The sequence below is a fragment of the Myiozetetes cayanensis genome, unplaced genomic scaffold, assembly GCF_022539395.1.
Source record: "Myiozetetes cayanensis isolate MyiCay16 unplaced genomic scaffold, myiCay2020 scf98, whole genome shotgun sequence".
In the NCBI taxonomy this organism is placed as follows: Eukaryota; Metazoa; Chordata; class Aves; order Passeriformes; family Tyrannidae; genus Myiozetetes; species Myiozetetes cayanensis.
This window is the reverse complement of record NW_026088274.1, coordinates 72,588-89,099: the sequence shown is the minus strand read 5'-3', so window position 1 is coordinate 89,099 and position 16,512 is coordinate 72,588. Positions and strand designations below refer to the sequence as shown.

General features: G+C 53.8%; 2 protein-coding genes across 2 annotated transcripts in view; both read left to right on the top strand.

Moving 5' to 3' along the window:
• The window catches only part of LOC126653216 (zinc finger protein 773-like), a 96,750-nt gene that overhangs the window by 18,231 nt on the left and 62,007 nt on the right, over nucleotides 1-16,512 (top strand). The window lies entirely within an intron of this gene.
• On the top strand, nucleotides 8,304-10,790 carry LOC126653217 (class II histocompatibility antigen, B-L beta chain-like; the record flags this gene model as incomplete). The annotated part of the gene is given in 4 exon segments (XM_050340741.1): nucleotides 8,304-8,408; nucleotides 8,910-9,179; nucleotides 9,893-10,174; nucleotides 10,669-10,790. Coding segments are annotated over 4 exon segments (759 nt in total), but the record flags the coding sequence as incomplete, so codon positions are not given.

The following is a 16,512-nucleotide window of genomic DNA, read 5'->3' as shown; positions in this document are numbered from 1 at the left end:
CAAGAATAGTTTGGTGCAGCTACTTATCAAAGTAAATATCCCACCAATTATTCAATTATGGAAAGATGGCTCAGAGGAAGCTCCTGATTTTTGGGGCACCTTTCACTTCTCTAATTTTGCCTCTTTTGTTCTTCCTCTCCCTATTTTTGTCTTGAAAAAGCTCTCCAGGATGTGGAGCCTGGCAGTGTTTTCACACTCTGAGCTGTGCCCTGGGACAGGGGACAGATGCACCTTGTAGAGAAATCTGCCAGTCCTGCTGACAGGAGCCCTCTGAGTGCCCAGGGGAGATGGTGCCCAGGCTGCTTTGCTGGTGTGGAATGAAAGGGCCAAATACCATCTGAACACTTCTAGGCACCCTACCACCTCCCTAGGCTTCTGATTTCAACACCCACACACTCTCTCAATTTAAAAAGCATTTTATAATATCTAATCTGAACCTCATCCAAGGCAACTTTTAGGCCATTTCCTCTCTTGCTGTCACTAAAGGCTTTGTAGAAGAGACCGACCCCCCCTCCCCACTAAAATCTCTTTCAGGTCATTGTAGAGAGTGATGAGGTGCTCCCTGAGCCTCTTCTGCAGACTAAAGAACCCCAGTTCCCTCAGCTGCTCCTCATCAGACAGGTTTTCCAGGCCCTTCCCCAGCTCCGTTCCCTTCTCTGGACACGCTCCAGCCCCTCCAGGGCCTTTTTGCACTCAGGGGCCAGAACTGGACACAGCACTCCAGGTGGGGCCTCCCCAGTGCCCAGCACAGAGGGACAATCACTGCCCTGGTCCTGCTGGCCACCCTGTTCTCCAGAAAGGCCAGGATGCCCTTGGCCTTCTTGCCCCCCTGGGCACACTCTGGCTCATATCCAGTCACTGTCAAGCACCACCCCCAAGTCCCTTCCTGCTGAGCAGCTCTCAAGCCCCTCTGCCCCCAGCCTGGAGCATTCCAGGGGCTTGTTGTGACCCAAGTGCAGGCCCTGACACTTGGCCTGATTGATGCAGCCTGTCCAGACCCCTCTGCAGAGCCGTCCTGCCCTCCAGCAGATCCACACTCACACCAAACTTCATGGGATCCACCAATTTCCTGAGGGGGCACTCAATCCCCTCATCCAGATCACCAATAACGATGTTAAACAGGAGCAGCCCCAACCCTGAGCCCTTGGGAACCCCACTAGTGACCGGCCCCACCTGGATTTCAAACAGTTCCCTCGTCCAGGCCATGAGCAGCCAGTTTGTGCAGGAGATGCTGTGGGAGATGGGGTCAAAGGCTTTCCTGAAGTCAGCACAGACACATCCCCAGCCTTTCCCTCAGCTGCTGAGGGGGTCATTTGTCAGAGAAGGAGACCAGGTTGGTCAGGCAGGACCTGCCTTTCCCAACCCCACGCTGGCTGGGCCTGATCCCCTGGATGTCCTGCCCGTGCCATGGGATGGTGATGGCAAAAATAGAAACTTAACTCACAGAATGCCCAAATATGGAAGAATGCACTCTTAGAGAAGTCCTGGAGAATTAGATCAGGGCTGTAATTTAAACTAACAGGATGTAAATAAGCTCTGTGTCCCCAGATAAGGTGAAGAACAAACGTAACAGTTTTTGGTGATGGAACAGGATGACGATGGGTCTGCTCAAGAACTGAGGGCAAGGCAACAGAGGAAGCCTGGAAGAACCAAAGAAGGACCTCCAGGGGGGTGACTGTGAAGCAAACTAAGGAATATGTATTAAGCAAACCTGCACATCTAATGAATATGTAACCAGTGTGTGTAATAAGAAGCCCTGTCCATCTGTCATTTGGCACCTTCTGTTAGAGGAGATTCCCTGCCAATGTCCATTGCTGAATAAAGAACAATTCATGCTTCTTAACACTTACAAATTGGGGTGGAGGTGTTTGTTTCTGTCCCCTTTTGGTATCAGGGCCATTGTGACACTTTGGAACCTCCTGGAATCCAAGGGCCATTGTCACAGTGCAAGGCCTTATGGAACCAAAGGCCCTTGGACACTGGGGCAGCTCACAGAATCCAGGGGCCTTGATGACACTCCAGGGCGTCACAGAACCAAAGGAGTCCCGGGAAGGTGCTGAACCTCATGGAATCAAGGGGGCATTGTGACAGTGTGACATTGTGACACTGTGACCCTGCAGAGCCATGTGGAGACAAAGGGGCCATTGTGACCCTGGGCAACCTCACAGCACCAAGGGCCATTGTGACACTGCAGGGCCTCATGGATTCAAAGGAGTGCTGGAACACTCTGGACCTGATGGAATCACTGTGCAATTGGGACACCACAGAACTTCATGGAATCCTCAGGACCACTGTGACATATGGGAATCTTCTGGAATCAAGGGACCAAGGTCACAGTGCAGGGCCTTCTGGAGCATAAGGGACCACTGTGACACCGTGGAACCTCATGGAATAAAGAGAGTGGAGAAAAAAAAACTTTAGAGGACTGACTGCTTGGACAGAAACTGCTGCAAAGAATTCCAGCAAAGAGATAACGAAGTATCCAAGGTCAAATCTGGCAGCCACAGGAGAGAGAAGGAAAGTTGGAAAGGGGGGCTGCTTCTTCCCCCTTTCACTCTCTCCCTTCAGCAGGGAAATGACTAAAAAATAATCCCTGACACCTGTAGAAGTTTGTTGAGCTAAGGAGACCCACATACGGCTCACAAAAGAGCTTGTGGATGTACAAGGAAGTCGAGACTTCATGAGAAGGACTAAAATGAGGCAGTCCTGTTGAAGATTTATGACCTGAAAGGGATGAGGCTTACTCTGGAGTGAAGACAGCTTGGGTGAGCTTGGGATATCAGTGAGAGATCCATGCTGCTGCTGAAGATTTATGACCCTGAGAGAGAGAACTTACACCGGTGCAAACGGCTCGGGTAAGCTTGGGATCCAAGTGAGGGATCCATGCTAGACCCATGCTGGAGAGGTCTATCAAGGACTGCTCTCCCGTGGGGAGGGACCTCCACAGAAAACAGGGATGGACTCATAAGCCATATCCCCTGTAACCCCATGGAAGAAGATCCATGGTAGGCAAGTGTCCCCTTGCAAGTCCATGGAAGAGAAAACCTTCAGGGTCTGGGTAAGCTCCAGCCTCCGGTCTTAGCCCAGGAGGGGGCTAGGCCCAGCCCTGGAGGCCAACACAGAGCAAAACCACAACACACAGAGACATGGGTGATATCACTGGGGGACCAGTGACATCACATGGGACTGCTGACAACAAAGGGACAACCCTGATGTCACAGGGGCATCGGTATCTTCATAAGGAAAGGGTTGACATTAAAGAGACACCAATAACACCATCAGGGACATTGCTGATGTCACAGGGGACAGTGATGACATCACAGGGACAGAGGTTACATCATTGGGGAACAGTGACATCACAGGGGACAGTGATGACACCACAGAGACACCAGTGACATCAACGGGGGCATCTGTGACATGACAGGGGACATTGGTGACATCACAGGGGACTGTGGCAACATCACAGAGACACCAGTGACATCATCGGGGACATTGGTGACATCACAGGGGGCAGTGGTGACATCACAGAGACAGCAAGGACATCACTGGGGACCAGTGCCATCAGAGTGACAACAGAGGGACAGCAGTGATGTCACAGGGACATTGGTCACATCACAGGGACATGGTGGCACTGCTGGGGACAGTGATGAAATCACAGGGACAGCAGTGACATCATTGAAGACCAGTGATGTCACAAGGGACTGCTTACAGCAAAGCTGTGTGGTCACAGGGACATTGGTGACATCACAGGGGGTGAAGGTGAACACAAAGATACACGAGTGATATCATTGGGGACATTGATGACATCACAGGGGACAGTGGTGACATCACAGGGGGCAGTGGTGACATCACACAGACATCAGTGATATCACTGGGAACCAGTGATGTCCCAGGGGACTGGGTGACAAGAAAGGGACAGCTGTGATGTCACAGGGACATCGACGACATCAAAGGGGTCTGGTGACATCACAGCGACATCGGTGACATAACGAGGACATGGTGCCACCGCTGGGGACAGTGGTAACATCACAGAGAAAGCAGTGACATCACTGGTGACCAATGACATCACAGGGGACTGGTGACAACAAAAAGAACAGCCGTGATGTCACAGGGACATTGGTGACATCACAGGGGACTTCAGTGACTTCACAAGGCCAGAGATGACTTCACAGAGACACCAGTGGCATCATTGGTGACACTGGTGACATCACAGGGGACAGTGATGACACCACAGAGATACCAGTGACATCAAGGGGGACATCTGTGACATGACAGGGGACATTAGTGACATCAGGGGACAGGTGTGACATCACAGAGACACCAGTGACATCATTGGGGACACTGGTGGCATTACAGGGGATAGTGGTGACATCACAGGGACATCGGTGACATCATTGGAGACCAGTGACCTCACAGGGGACTGCTGACAACAAAGGGACAGCCGTGATGTCACAGGGCTATTGGTGAAATCACAGGGGACCGTGGTGACATCACAGAGATACCAGTGACATCATCAGGGACATTGGTGACATCATAGAGACAGCAGGGACCTCATTGGGGACCAGTGACATCAATGACACAACAGAATTACAGCAGTGATGTCACAGGGACATTGGTGACATCAAAAGGGTCTGGTGACATCACAGGGACATTGATTACATCACAGGGACATGGTGGCACTGCTGGGACAACAGGGGCATCATTGACAAGTGACATCACAGGTGACTGTTTACAGCAATGGGAAAGCCGTGATGTCATGGGGACATTGGTGACATCACAGGGGGTGGAGATGACAACACAGAGACACCAGTGATATCATTGGGGACATTGGTGACATCACAGAGGAACCTGTGAAATCATAGGCGACTGTTGCCAACAAATGGAAAGCCGTGATGTCACAGGGACATTGGTGACATCACAGGAACATGGTGATACTGTTGAGGACAAAGACAGAGACAGCAATGGCATCATTGGGGACCAGAAATATCACTGGGGACTGGTGACAACAAAGGGAAAGCCGTGATGTCACAGGGACACCGAGGACATCACAGGGGACCTGGATAACCACACAGAGACAGCAGTGATATCATGGGGGACATTGATGACATCACAGGGGACAGTGGTGACATTACATGGACAGAAGTGACATCATTGTGGACCAGTGACATATCCCAAGAACATCAGTGACATCATTGGGGACATCGGTGACTTCACAAGGACAGGGGTGACATCTCAGAGACACCAGTGACATTATCGGTGACACTGGTGACATCACAGGGTCAGCAATGACATCATTTGGTCCAGTGACATCACAGGACACTGGTGACAGCAAAGGGATGGTCATGATATAACGTGGGCATCGGTGACATCATTTGGGTTATTGGTGACTTCACAAGGACAAGGGTGACATCACAGAGACACCATGACATCATCGGTGACACTGGTGACATCCCAGGGACATCCATGACATCTCTGGGGACCAGTGACCTTGCAGGGGAATGGTGACAACAAAGGGATAATTGTGATACCACAGTGATGTTGGTGACATCCTTGGGGACACTGGTGACTTCACAAGGACAAGAGTGCCATTACAGAGACAGCCACCCCTGGAGCCCCCCCCCACTACCAAAACCCACCCACAGACACCCACTGCACCCAGTGACTTCCACTTGCCCCAGGATGGTCCCAGTTCCCAGCAGTGTGATCCCAGTCACTCCCAGTTCATGCCAGTTGCCTCCAGCATGCACCCTGTCACTCCCAGTTACTCCCAGTTGCTTCCAGCATGATCCCAGTTGCGCCAAGAATGTTCCCACTTGGCTTCCAGCACAGCCCCACTGGCTCCCAGTTTCCCCCTGCATAGTTCCAGTCACTCCCAGTTTGATCCTTACAGTCACTCCCACTATGATTCCAGTATGGTGCTGATCACTCCCACTATGATCCCAGTCACTCCCAGTCAGTCCAAATGGGATCCCAGCTGCCCCCAAGGTGGTCCCAGTTGATCCCAGCCCCACCCGGGATGGTTCCTTTCCCTCTCAGGGACTCCCAGTCTGAGTCCAGGATGGCCCCAGGAACTTTCAGGCACTGCCTGGATGATGCCATTTGCCCCCTGCATGGTCCCAGTTGCTCCCAGTATGATCCCAGTATGAGTCCAGTCACCTCCAGTATGATCCCAGGAACTTGCGGACACTTCCAGTACAAAGCCAGTTTGATCCCACTCATCCCCAGTATGTCTGTAGTCCCTCACACACACTCCCAGTATTATTGCAGTCACTCCCAGTAAGACCCCAGTAGGACACCAATAAGGGCCCAACTGCTCCCACTATGATCCCAGTTGCCTCAACATGGTTCCAGTTGCTGCACTTCACCCCTACTATGGTTCCTGTCACTCCCAGAACAATCACAGTCAACCCCAGACACTCCCAGTATAGCCCAGTTGCTTCCAGTATGCTCCCATTCAGTCCCAGTATGATCCCTGTCTCTCTTAGTAGGATCCAAGTTACCCCTTGCATGATCCCAGTTGCTCCCACTCACCCCACTAGAGTTCCAGTCCCTCCCAGTCCCTCCCAGTATGACTCCAGTGACACCCTCTATGGTGGCAGTCACAGCCAGGATGAACCCAGACATTCCCTGTCACTCCCAGTATAAAGCCATTTGCCCCCAGCAGGGTCCAATTGCTCCTACTCACCCACTACAGTTCCAGTCCCTCCCAGTAGGATCCCTGTCACTCCCAGTCTCACCTAGTATATCCCAGTCAACCCTAACATGCTCCCAGTTACTCCCAGTAGGATCCCAGTCACTCCTGGTCTCACCCAGTATATCCCAGTTGCCCCCAGTGTGGTCCCACTCACTCCCAGTTGCTCCCAGTAGCTTCCAGCATGATTCCAGTTGCTCACAGCCGCTCCCAGTCACTCTCAGTGTGGTCCCAGTCACCTCCAGCATGATCCCACTTGCTCCCAGAATATCCCAGTTGGGCCAACATGGTCTCAACTGCCCTCAGAATGCTCCCAGTCACTCCCAGTATGACTCCAGACACCTTCACTGTGGGCCCAGTTGTACCCAGTATGATCCCAGCTGTGCCCAGCATGGTTCCAGTTGCTCCCAGTTGCTCACAGTGGTATCCTACTACCTCCCAATTGCCCCTAGCATAGAACCAGCCACTCCCAGTATTATCGTAGTATGATCCCAGTATGTGTCCAGTCACTCCCAGTATGATCCCAGTAACATCCAGACACTTCCAGTACAAAGCCAGTTTGATCCCACTCATCCCCAGTATGGTTGCAGTCCCTCTCACACACTTCCAGTATTATTGCAGTCACTCCCGGTATGATCCCAGTATGACCCCAGTAGGGGCCCAGGTGCTCCCAATATGGTCCCAATTGCCCCAGTTCTGGTCCCGCTGGGTCCAGTCCAGCTCTGGGTGTATCCCGGTGTCTCCCCTGCCCCCCACCCCGCTGTCACCCCCTTTTCTCTCCCCACAGAGCTCCTGAGACGGCAGCGGCCGCAGCCCCTCCCCATGGCCTTGGGCACAGCCGGGATCCCCCAGTCCATCCCCACCTGGAGTTTGGGGGGATCGTGTGTCCCCCCTTGCCCTGCTTTTGTTCTCACACCAGCCGCCTGCTGCTCCCAGTGCTCCCAGTAAAGCTTCCGAGTTCCCAGTTCTCTGTAGTACTGCTTAGTGGGGGATATTGGGGGGGGGCTTTGAAAATCCTGGGAATGGGAAGGTTTGGGCAACGCCAGCCCCCCAAAATCCCATGTATCCAGGACATCACAAAGCCAAACTCCAGCAATCCGGGACCCCCCCAAAACCCACCTTGGACCCTCCAGGCCGCGGGCAGTCAGCCCTTAGCAGCAGCCAATGGGAGCGAGCGCTGCTGCCGCGTCAACAGTTGCCGGGCAGACCCGACCCAAACCGAGCCCTCACCGAGATCAGCCAATCAGAGAACGCCCTCCACTCGGTTTTGGGGACACGTCGGAGCTCCGGGACAGCTGAATCGCCGTTTTTGGGATCGGCAGAGTTGTGGGACCCCTGGACGCCCATTTGTGGGTTCCCCTGAGCTCCCACCTGCCCCGCACCCCACGGACCTCCCAGAACCCCCCACCCCCGAGGCTGCAGTGCCCAGAACGGCCTTAGCCAATCAGGAAGCACCGACGCGAACTGTGGCCAATCAGAGCTCACACTGCTAATGACTCATCAGTTGCCGGGAAGACGCGACGCTAAACGAGCCCGAACTTTGAGCTCAGCCAATCAGAGCGCGTCCAAAACAGCCCAAAAACGGCTCCACCCGGCTGGTTTTGGGGTGTCAGTCCCTGCCCGGCGCTGGTGATGGAGCGTGTGCGGGGAGCTGGGGCCGTACTGGTGGTACTGGTGGTGCTGGGAGCCCCCCCGGCTGCGGGCGAGGAGCTCTCGGGTGAGCGGGGGGGGGCGGGAAAGGGGAAAGAGGAGAGAAAAGAGGGGGTGGGAACCCTAAAAGTGAGCACGAGAGGGGGGTTGGAACCCTCGGAATTAGTGGGAGTGAAGTGGGAGCCCCAAACTGAGCGCGGGGGGGGGGTCTGGGGATTGGGAGAACAGTGGGAAAAGGGTGGGAGAGGGGCAAAAGGGGGGTAGGAGAGAAGGAAGAGGGGTGCCATGGGGGTCCCTCGGTGTCCCCCATCACTGGATCCCTACAGTGGTTCCCTGGAGGTTTGGGGGGGTGTCGGATCCGCACTGGGGGAGTCCTCAATGCCCCTGTCCATCCCAGGGGGTTGATAAGGGATTCCCCCCAAGTCAAGAGCCGGTGACGCGGCGGCCGTGGGGCAGAGGGGGTGGGAAAGGGGGTCCGGGGTGGCCCCTGAGCTCCCAACCTGCTGTGGGGGGCAGGGGGATGATGGTGGGGACAGGGTACCCCCTGACCCGTGTCCTGCACACACAGGGGTGTTCCAGGAGTTGAGAAACCAGGAGTGTCACTTCATCAACGGCACCGAGCAGGTGAGGTTTGTGGAGAGGAAAATCTACAACCGGCAGCAGTATGTGCACTTCGACAGCGATGTGGGGGTCTTTGTAGGGGACACCCCGTTTGGGGAGGTCCAGGCCAGGCACTGGAACAGCCAACAGGACGTGCTGGAGCACAGACGGGCTGCAGTGGACACGTTCTGCCGGCACAACTACGAGGTGTCCACCCCGTTCCTTGTGAACCGCAGAGGTGAGCGCGGGGCAGAGCGGGTCCCCTCGGGAATTCCCCTGCCCTGGGAACGACCCTGGAGCCCCTGAAACCCTCCTTGGGAATCACCCCTGACCCCTCAGCTCTTCTTGTGCCCATCCTCGTGGCCTTGTGCCCCCTCCCAGTGCCCCCAAATCCATCCCAGTCTCCTGTTGCCCCTTATTCCATTGCGATCCATTCCAGTTTCTTCCAGTGTCCCCCAGTCCACCCCAGTCTCTCCTAGTGACCCCCCGCATCTCCGCCTCGCTAAGGCCACCCCTCTCCCTCCCCTCAGCCAATCAGAGCGCGCATCTCCGATGACTCATTAGTTGCTGGGCAGACCCGCAGAGTAGAGTTCCCTCACCAGGACTCACCTCCCAGTCCCGCTCAGGCCCTTCCCAGTCCTTCCCAGTCCTTCCCATTACCTCTCACTCCACTCCCAGACCCTCTCAGTCCATTCCCAGTCGTTATCAGTTCACTCCCACATCTCCCAACTCTCTCCCCAGTGACCCCCCTGGCCCATCCCCTTCTACCCCAGTCCATTCCCAGTCCCTCCCACTGCCATCCCAGTCCCTCCCACTGCCATCCCAGTCCCTTCCATTGCCATCCCAGTCCCTCCCACTGCCATCCAAACCCCTACCAATGTCCTACAAGCCCTTTGCCCTCTCTCCCCAGTGCCCCTCAGCTCAACCCAGTGTCTCCCCCATCTCTCCCAGTACCCCCCAGCATGTCCATCTCGCTGGTACCGTAGAGCTCCCAGCCCGGCCCCGGCCGCCTGCTCTGCTCTGTGATGGATTTCTACCCTGCGCCGGTGCAGGTGAGGTGGTTCCAGGATGGGCAGGAGCTACCGGAGCACGTGGTGGCCACCGACGTGGTCCCCAACGGGGACTGGACCTACCAGGTGCTGGTGATGCTGGAAATCCCCCCCCGACACGGGGTCACCTACACCTGCCAGGTGGAGCACGTCAGCCTGGAGCACCCCCTCAGCTGGCACTGGGGTACGGCCCAGCCCCCCCAGCATGGGGGGACACTGGCAGGGGGGCCAGGGGTCTGGGGGAGCACTGGGGACATGGGGAGGCACTTTGGGGGGGCAATGGAGGTGCTGAGGAGGTTGGGGTGTCCTGGGAGGGCTGAGAGTGGCTGTAGGGAGTCCTGTGGGTGACTGGGAGGGAGTTTGGGAGAGCCTGGGTGAGATGGGAAGGAGACTGGGGGGTGCTTGAAGTGACTGGGATGGGGTTGGGGAAGTGCTGGGGGGCTGGGAAGGGACTGGGAGGGGTTTAGGGGGGTCCTGGGGGTGATGGGAGGGGGATTGGAGGCTCTTAAAGGGGATGGGAGGGGCTTTGTGGGATCCTGGAGGGGCTGGGAAGGGACTGGCAGGAGGTTTCAGGGGATGCTGGGTGGGCTTGGGGAGACCAGGGCAGGGTTTTCAGGGGGTCTCGGGTGGTCTCTGGGAGGTTTAGGGGGTCCTGATCCCCCCCCCGGTTCTCCCCAGAGATGCCACAGGACACCGTCCACAGCAAGATCCTGGTGGGGGTCGGGGGCTTCGTGTTGGGTTTGGTCTTCCTGGCGCTGGGGCTCGGCTTCTACCTGCGGGAGAAGGTAAAGGGGGGTCCCCGGGGTCGTGTCCCCCTTCCCCAGAGCATGTGTGCCCCCCTGCCCCCCCAGCCCGCTGTCACCCTCTTTTCTCTCCCCACAGAGCTCCTGAGCTGGTGGCAGCCGCAGCCCCTCCCCATGGCCTTGGACCCAGCTGGGATCCCCCAACCCATCCCCACCTGGAGTTTGGGGAGGGGTCGTGTGTCCCCGGCCCTGCTTTTGTTCTCACACCAGCCGCCTGCTGCTCCCAGTGCTCCCAGTAAAGCTTCCCAGTTCTCTGCAGTCCTGGTGTTGAAGGGCAGGTGCCCTCCCAAAGCCCCCCAGAATCAGCTTATCCAAACTGTACAATGGTTGGCATCCGTTGTCTTTCTGCTTCCAGGAGTGTGTATTTTTCTGCCATGTCTGGTTCAATGTTTTCACAGCTTATTGGCTCAAACTGTATCTGCTTTTTTAAAGAGAAAGGGGGAAGTGTTGGGATTTTTAGTGCAAATATAGAGGATATGCTGCAGCTCTGAGATCATAACCTTATGTTGCAATTGTGAAAACATGATCTGTTGTTCTGATGGCCTTCTGATGGTACCAGGATGTGAAAGATCTACCAAGAGAAACAGTAGCAAAACTGGATATAGAAAACAGGGTCTCAGTACCAGCTATCAGAGTGGGAAAGGACATAAAGAATATTAAAGAGACAAAGCTGATAGAAGAGTATTGTTAGAAAACTGGATCAAAGACTGCTGCTTGATTCCAATCAACGGTGCTCTCTGATCATCACATTGGTGTGCTGAGTCGTCCGTGCTCGCATGAAAACCCCCCAGGCAGGTGCCCTCCCAAAGGCCCCCAAACATCCCCAACATCCCCAGTGATGTCACCACTGTCCCTGTGATGTCACTGGTGTTCCCAATGGTGTCACAGCTGTCCAGTTGATGTCATCGCCGTCCCTGTGATGTCACCAGACAGTTGTGATGTCACTGCTGTCCTCATGCATGTCACCACTGTGGTGTCACTGCTGTCCCCAGGGGTGGTCCCTGTGTCCCCAGTGATGTCACCACTCTCCCCTCTGATGTCACCGCTCTCCCCAGCGATGTCACTGGTGTCCATGTGATGTCACTGATGTCCCCAATGATGTCACAGATGTCCCTGTGATGTCACTGGTGTCCCCAGGAGTGTCCTTGGTGTCTCCAATGATGTCACCACTGTCCCTCTGATCTCACCGACATCCCCAATGATATCACTGCTGTCCCTGTGATGTCACTGCTGTCCCCAGTGATGTCAGTGGTCTCCAGTGATGTCACTGCTGTCCCATGAGGTGTCACCAATGTCCCCAATGATGTCACTGCTGTGCCTGTCACCTCATTGCTTTCCCTTCGATGTCACTGCTTTCCCTGTGATGTCACTGCCATCCCCAATGATGTCACTGGTCCTCTGTGATGTCACTGATGTCTCCAGAGGTGGTGCAGGTATCTTTTGATGTCACTAATGTCCCTGTGATGTCACTACTGTCCCTTTGATGTCACTGCTATCCTTGACTGTGATTTCAGCAGTCTCCAGTGATGTCACTGCTGTCTCCGTGGATGTCACCACTGTCCCATGTGATGTCACTGCTGTCCCCAAGTGTGGTCCCTGTGTCCCCAAAATGTCACTGCTGTCCCTATGATGTCATTGCTGTCCCAAGTGGTAGTACCATGTCGCCGTGATGTCCCTGATGTCCCTATGATGTCACCAGACCCCTGTGATGTCACTGGTCTTATGTGATGTCACCGCTGTCCCCTCTAATGTCACTGATGTCCCCAATGATGTCACCGCTGTCCCTATGATGTCACCAGATCCCTGTGATGTCCCTGGTCTCCAGTGATATCACTGTTGTCCCTACGGGTGTCACCACTGTGCCCTGTGATGTCACTGCTGTCCCCAGTGATGTCAATCATATACCTATGATGTCACCAGTGCCCTGTGATGTCAACAATGTCCCCAGTGATGTCACTGCTGTCCCTGCGGTGTCACCACTGTTGCCAGCAGTGGCACCTTGTCCCCATGATGTCACTGATGTCCCTGTGATGTCACCAGAGCCCTGTGACATCACTGTTATGTCTGTGACATCACAGGTATCTTTTAATTGTCACCAGTCACCTGTGATGTCACTGGTCTTTAATGATGTCACTGCTCTCTCTGTGATGTAACCACTCTCCCTAGCGTTGGCACCGATGTCCCTGTGATGTCATTGATCTCAATGTGACATCACGGCCTTACCCTTGTTGTCAACTGTCTCCTGTGATGTCACTGCTCTCCATGTGATGTCACAACTGTCCCCACTGGTGGCACCATGTCCCTGTGATGTCACTGATGTCCCTGTGATGTCACCAGACCCCTTTGATGTCACCAATGACCCCAGTGATGTCACCAATGACCCTGGTGATATCACTGGTCTCTCTGCAATGTCACCTCTTTCCTTGTCAAGTCACCGTTGTCCCCAGTGACGTCACTGATGTCCTTGGGAGATCACGGCTGCCCCTTTGTATTCACCAGTCTTCTGTGATGTCACTGGTCCACAATGATGTCACTGCTGTCTCCGTAATGTCACCACTGTCTCCTGTGATATCACCAATGTCCTCCATGATATCACTGGTATCTCTGTGTTGTTATCCAGGTCCCCTGTGATGTCATTGATGTCCCTGTGACAACACAGCTTTCCCTTTGTTGTCACTGGTCCCCAGTGATATGTCTGGTTCCCAATAACCCCATTGCTGTCTCTGTGATGTCACCACTGTCCCCAACAGTAGCCTCATGTCCTCGTGATGTCATCTATGTCACTGTGATGTCATCTATGTCACTGTGATGTCACTGATGTCCCTGTGACATCACAGCTATCCCATTGCTGAAAGCAGTCCCTTGTGATGTCACCGGTCTCCAGTGATGTCGCTGCTGTCCATGTGATATCACCACTGTCCCCAGCAGTGCCACCATGTCCCTGTGATGTGACTGATGTACCTGTGATGTCACCAGACCCCTTTGATGTCACTGATGACCCTGCGACATCACTGCTGTCCCTCTGTTGTCACTCTGATGTCACTGGTCCCCTATGATGTCCCTGCTGTCTCTGTGATGTCACCAATGTACCCGATGATGTCACTGGTATATCTGTGACATCACCATGGTCCCCTGTGACATCACCCATAGCCTTGTGACATCACGACTGTCCCTTTGTTTTCAACAGTCTCTTGTGAGGTCACTGGTCCCCAATGATGTCACTGATTTCCCTGTGATGTTACCACTATCCCCTGTGATGCCACCAGTGTCACCGATATTGTCCCTGGGATCTCTGTGATGTCACACCTGGCTGTGTGATGTCATGAATGTCTCCTGTCATGTCACAGATGTCCCTCTTGATATCACTGGTGTGTCTGTGGTGTCATCACTGTCCCCTGTGATGTCAACAATGTCCCCAAAGATGTCACTCCTGTCTCTGTGATGTCACCACTGTCCCCTGTGATATCAGCAATGTTGCCAAGGATGTCATTGGTGTCTCTTTAATGTCAAACCTTTCCTTGTGAAGACACCGATGTCCCTGTGACATCAGGGTTGTCCCTTTGTTGTCAACAGTCCCATGTGATGTCACTGGTCCCAAATGATGTCACCAATGTATCTGTAATGGTACCACTGTCCCCTGTGATGTCATCCATGTCTCTGATTATGCCACTGGTGTCTCTGTGATGTCACCACTGTCGTTGTGAAGCCACGGATGTCCCCTGTGATTTCAGTGGTCTCTCTGACATCACAGCTGTCATTTGTAGTCACCAGTCCCCTGTGATATCACTCGTCCCCAATGATGTCACCAATGTATCTGTGATGGCACCACTGTCCCCTGTGATGTCAGCCCTGTTTACAATGATGTCACTGGTGTCTCTGTGATGTCACACCTGTCCTTGTGATGTCACCAATGTCCCCTGTGATGTCACAAATGTCCCTGTGACATCACTGGTGTCCCTTTGTTGTCAGCAGTCCCCTGTGACGTCACTGGTTCTCAGTGATGTTACTGCTCTCTCTGTGATGTCACCACTGTCCCCAGTGGTGGCACCATGTCCCCGTGATGTCACCAATGTCCCTGTGATGTCACCAGATGCCTTTAATGTCAGTGATGTCCCTGTGACATCACAGCTGGCCCTTTCTTGTCACCAGTCCCCTGGGATGTCACTGGTCCCCACTGATATCACCAATGTCTGTGTGATGTCACCACTGTCCCCTGTGTCTCCGATGATGTCACTGCTGTCTCTGTAATGTCACCATTGTCCTTGTGAAGTCACCAATGTCCCCATTGATGTCACTGATGTCATTGTGATGTCAACTGTCCCTTTGTCTTCACCAGTTATCTGTGATGTCACTGGTCCTCAGTGATGTCAACCATGTCCCTGTGATGTCACCAGACCCCTTTGATGTCACTGATGTCCCTGTGACATCAGAGCTGTGTCTTTGTTTTCACCACTCCCCTGTGATGACACTCGTCCCCAATGATGTCACCAATGTCCCTTGCATTAGGGTTAGGGTTAGGGTTTAGGGTTTGGCTTAGGATAAGGGTTTAGGGTTAGGTTAGGCTTAGGCATAGGTTTAGGTTTTAGGGTTAGGGTTAGGGTTAGGCTTAAGTTTACATTTAGGCTTAGGTTTTAGAGTTATGTTTAGGGGTTAGGAGTTAGGGGTTAGGGTTAGGTTAGGGTTCGGTTTTAGGTAACGTTTGGGTTAGAATAAAGGATAGGGTTAGGGTTTAGGGTTAGGGTTTAGGATTAGGATTTAGGATTAGGGTTAGAGTTTAGGTAACTTTATGGTTAGAGTAAGGGATAGGGTTTCGATTAGTGTTAGGGTTAGGGTTAGGGCTAGGGCTAGGGTTAGAGTTAGTGTTAGAATTAGTGTTGGATGAGGCAGAAACTTCCCCTTTCTCTTCCCCTTCTCAGTGCGTGAGGTGAAAATCGCCCTTGTCAAGGAGCCCCTGCAGGCTCTGCCCCTCCGGTGATCCAACAGCGGCCCCTGCTGACCGGGATTGGAATTGCACTCGACTGCTTCCTTTTCTTTGAGGGGGATTTTTGGTACAGGATTATTTGTTTGTTTTTGTGTTCTTCCATTGTTCTGCAAATGCACATATATCCTTTAAAAAAGGACTGTTATTTTTCCCTTCTCCATACTTCCTCTCCATACTTGGAGCCTCTTAATTTCGGATTTACAATTGCTTAGAAGGAGGAGTTTGGTCTTCCTCCTAACTCATCCTCCTTAGCCAAACACTTGTGTTTCATTAAACTGAGAGAGGTGCAAATTCATGCTTTGTTTACAGCCCAGAGAGATCTTGCAGGCTCTTCCCATTTGCCTCTGCCCCACTCAGAGAACTTGTGTGAACACCTTCCCTGCCTGCACCAGGTGATTTCACAAAACTGGGAGCTGGGGTATTCCATGGAGAAGGACCTGGGTGTGTTTTGAGGCCTCTCCAAGCAAATGTTTCCTTCAGGAGAGCTAAAGACAGGGCAGTGGGGGAACAGCAGAAATGCAGCTCCTCCAGGAGTGGCAGCGCCTCCAGGAATTCCCAGCACATGCCCACAGATCCTCCCAGAGGGGTGAGGTAGACATCAAGGTTGGATGGGAATGCCCTGTTTGGGATAACTTAGGAAATGATTGCATCCCCTCTCCCTTACCCAGAGGCTGGAGATGCTGCTGTGTGGGAGCAGGAGGTGCCTTTGTGGGGGTTCAGCACCGCTCGCTTGGTGCA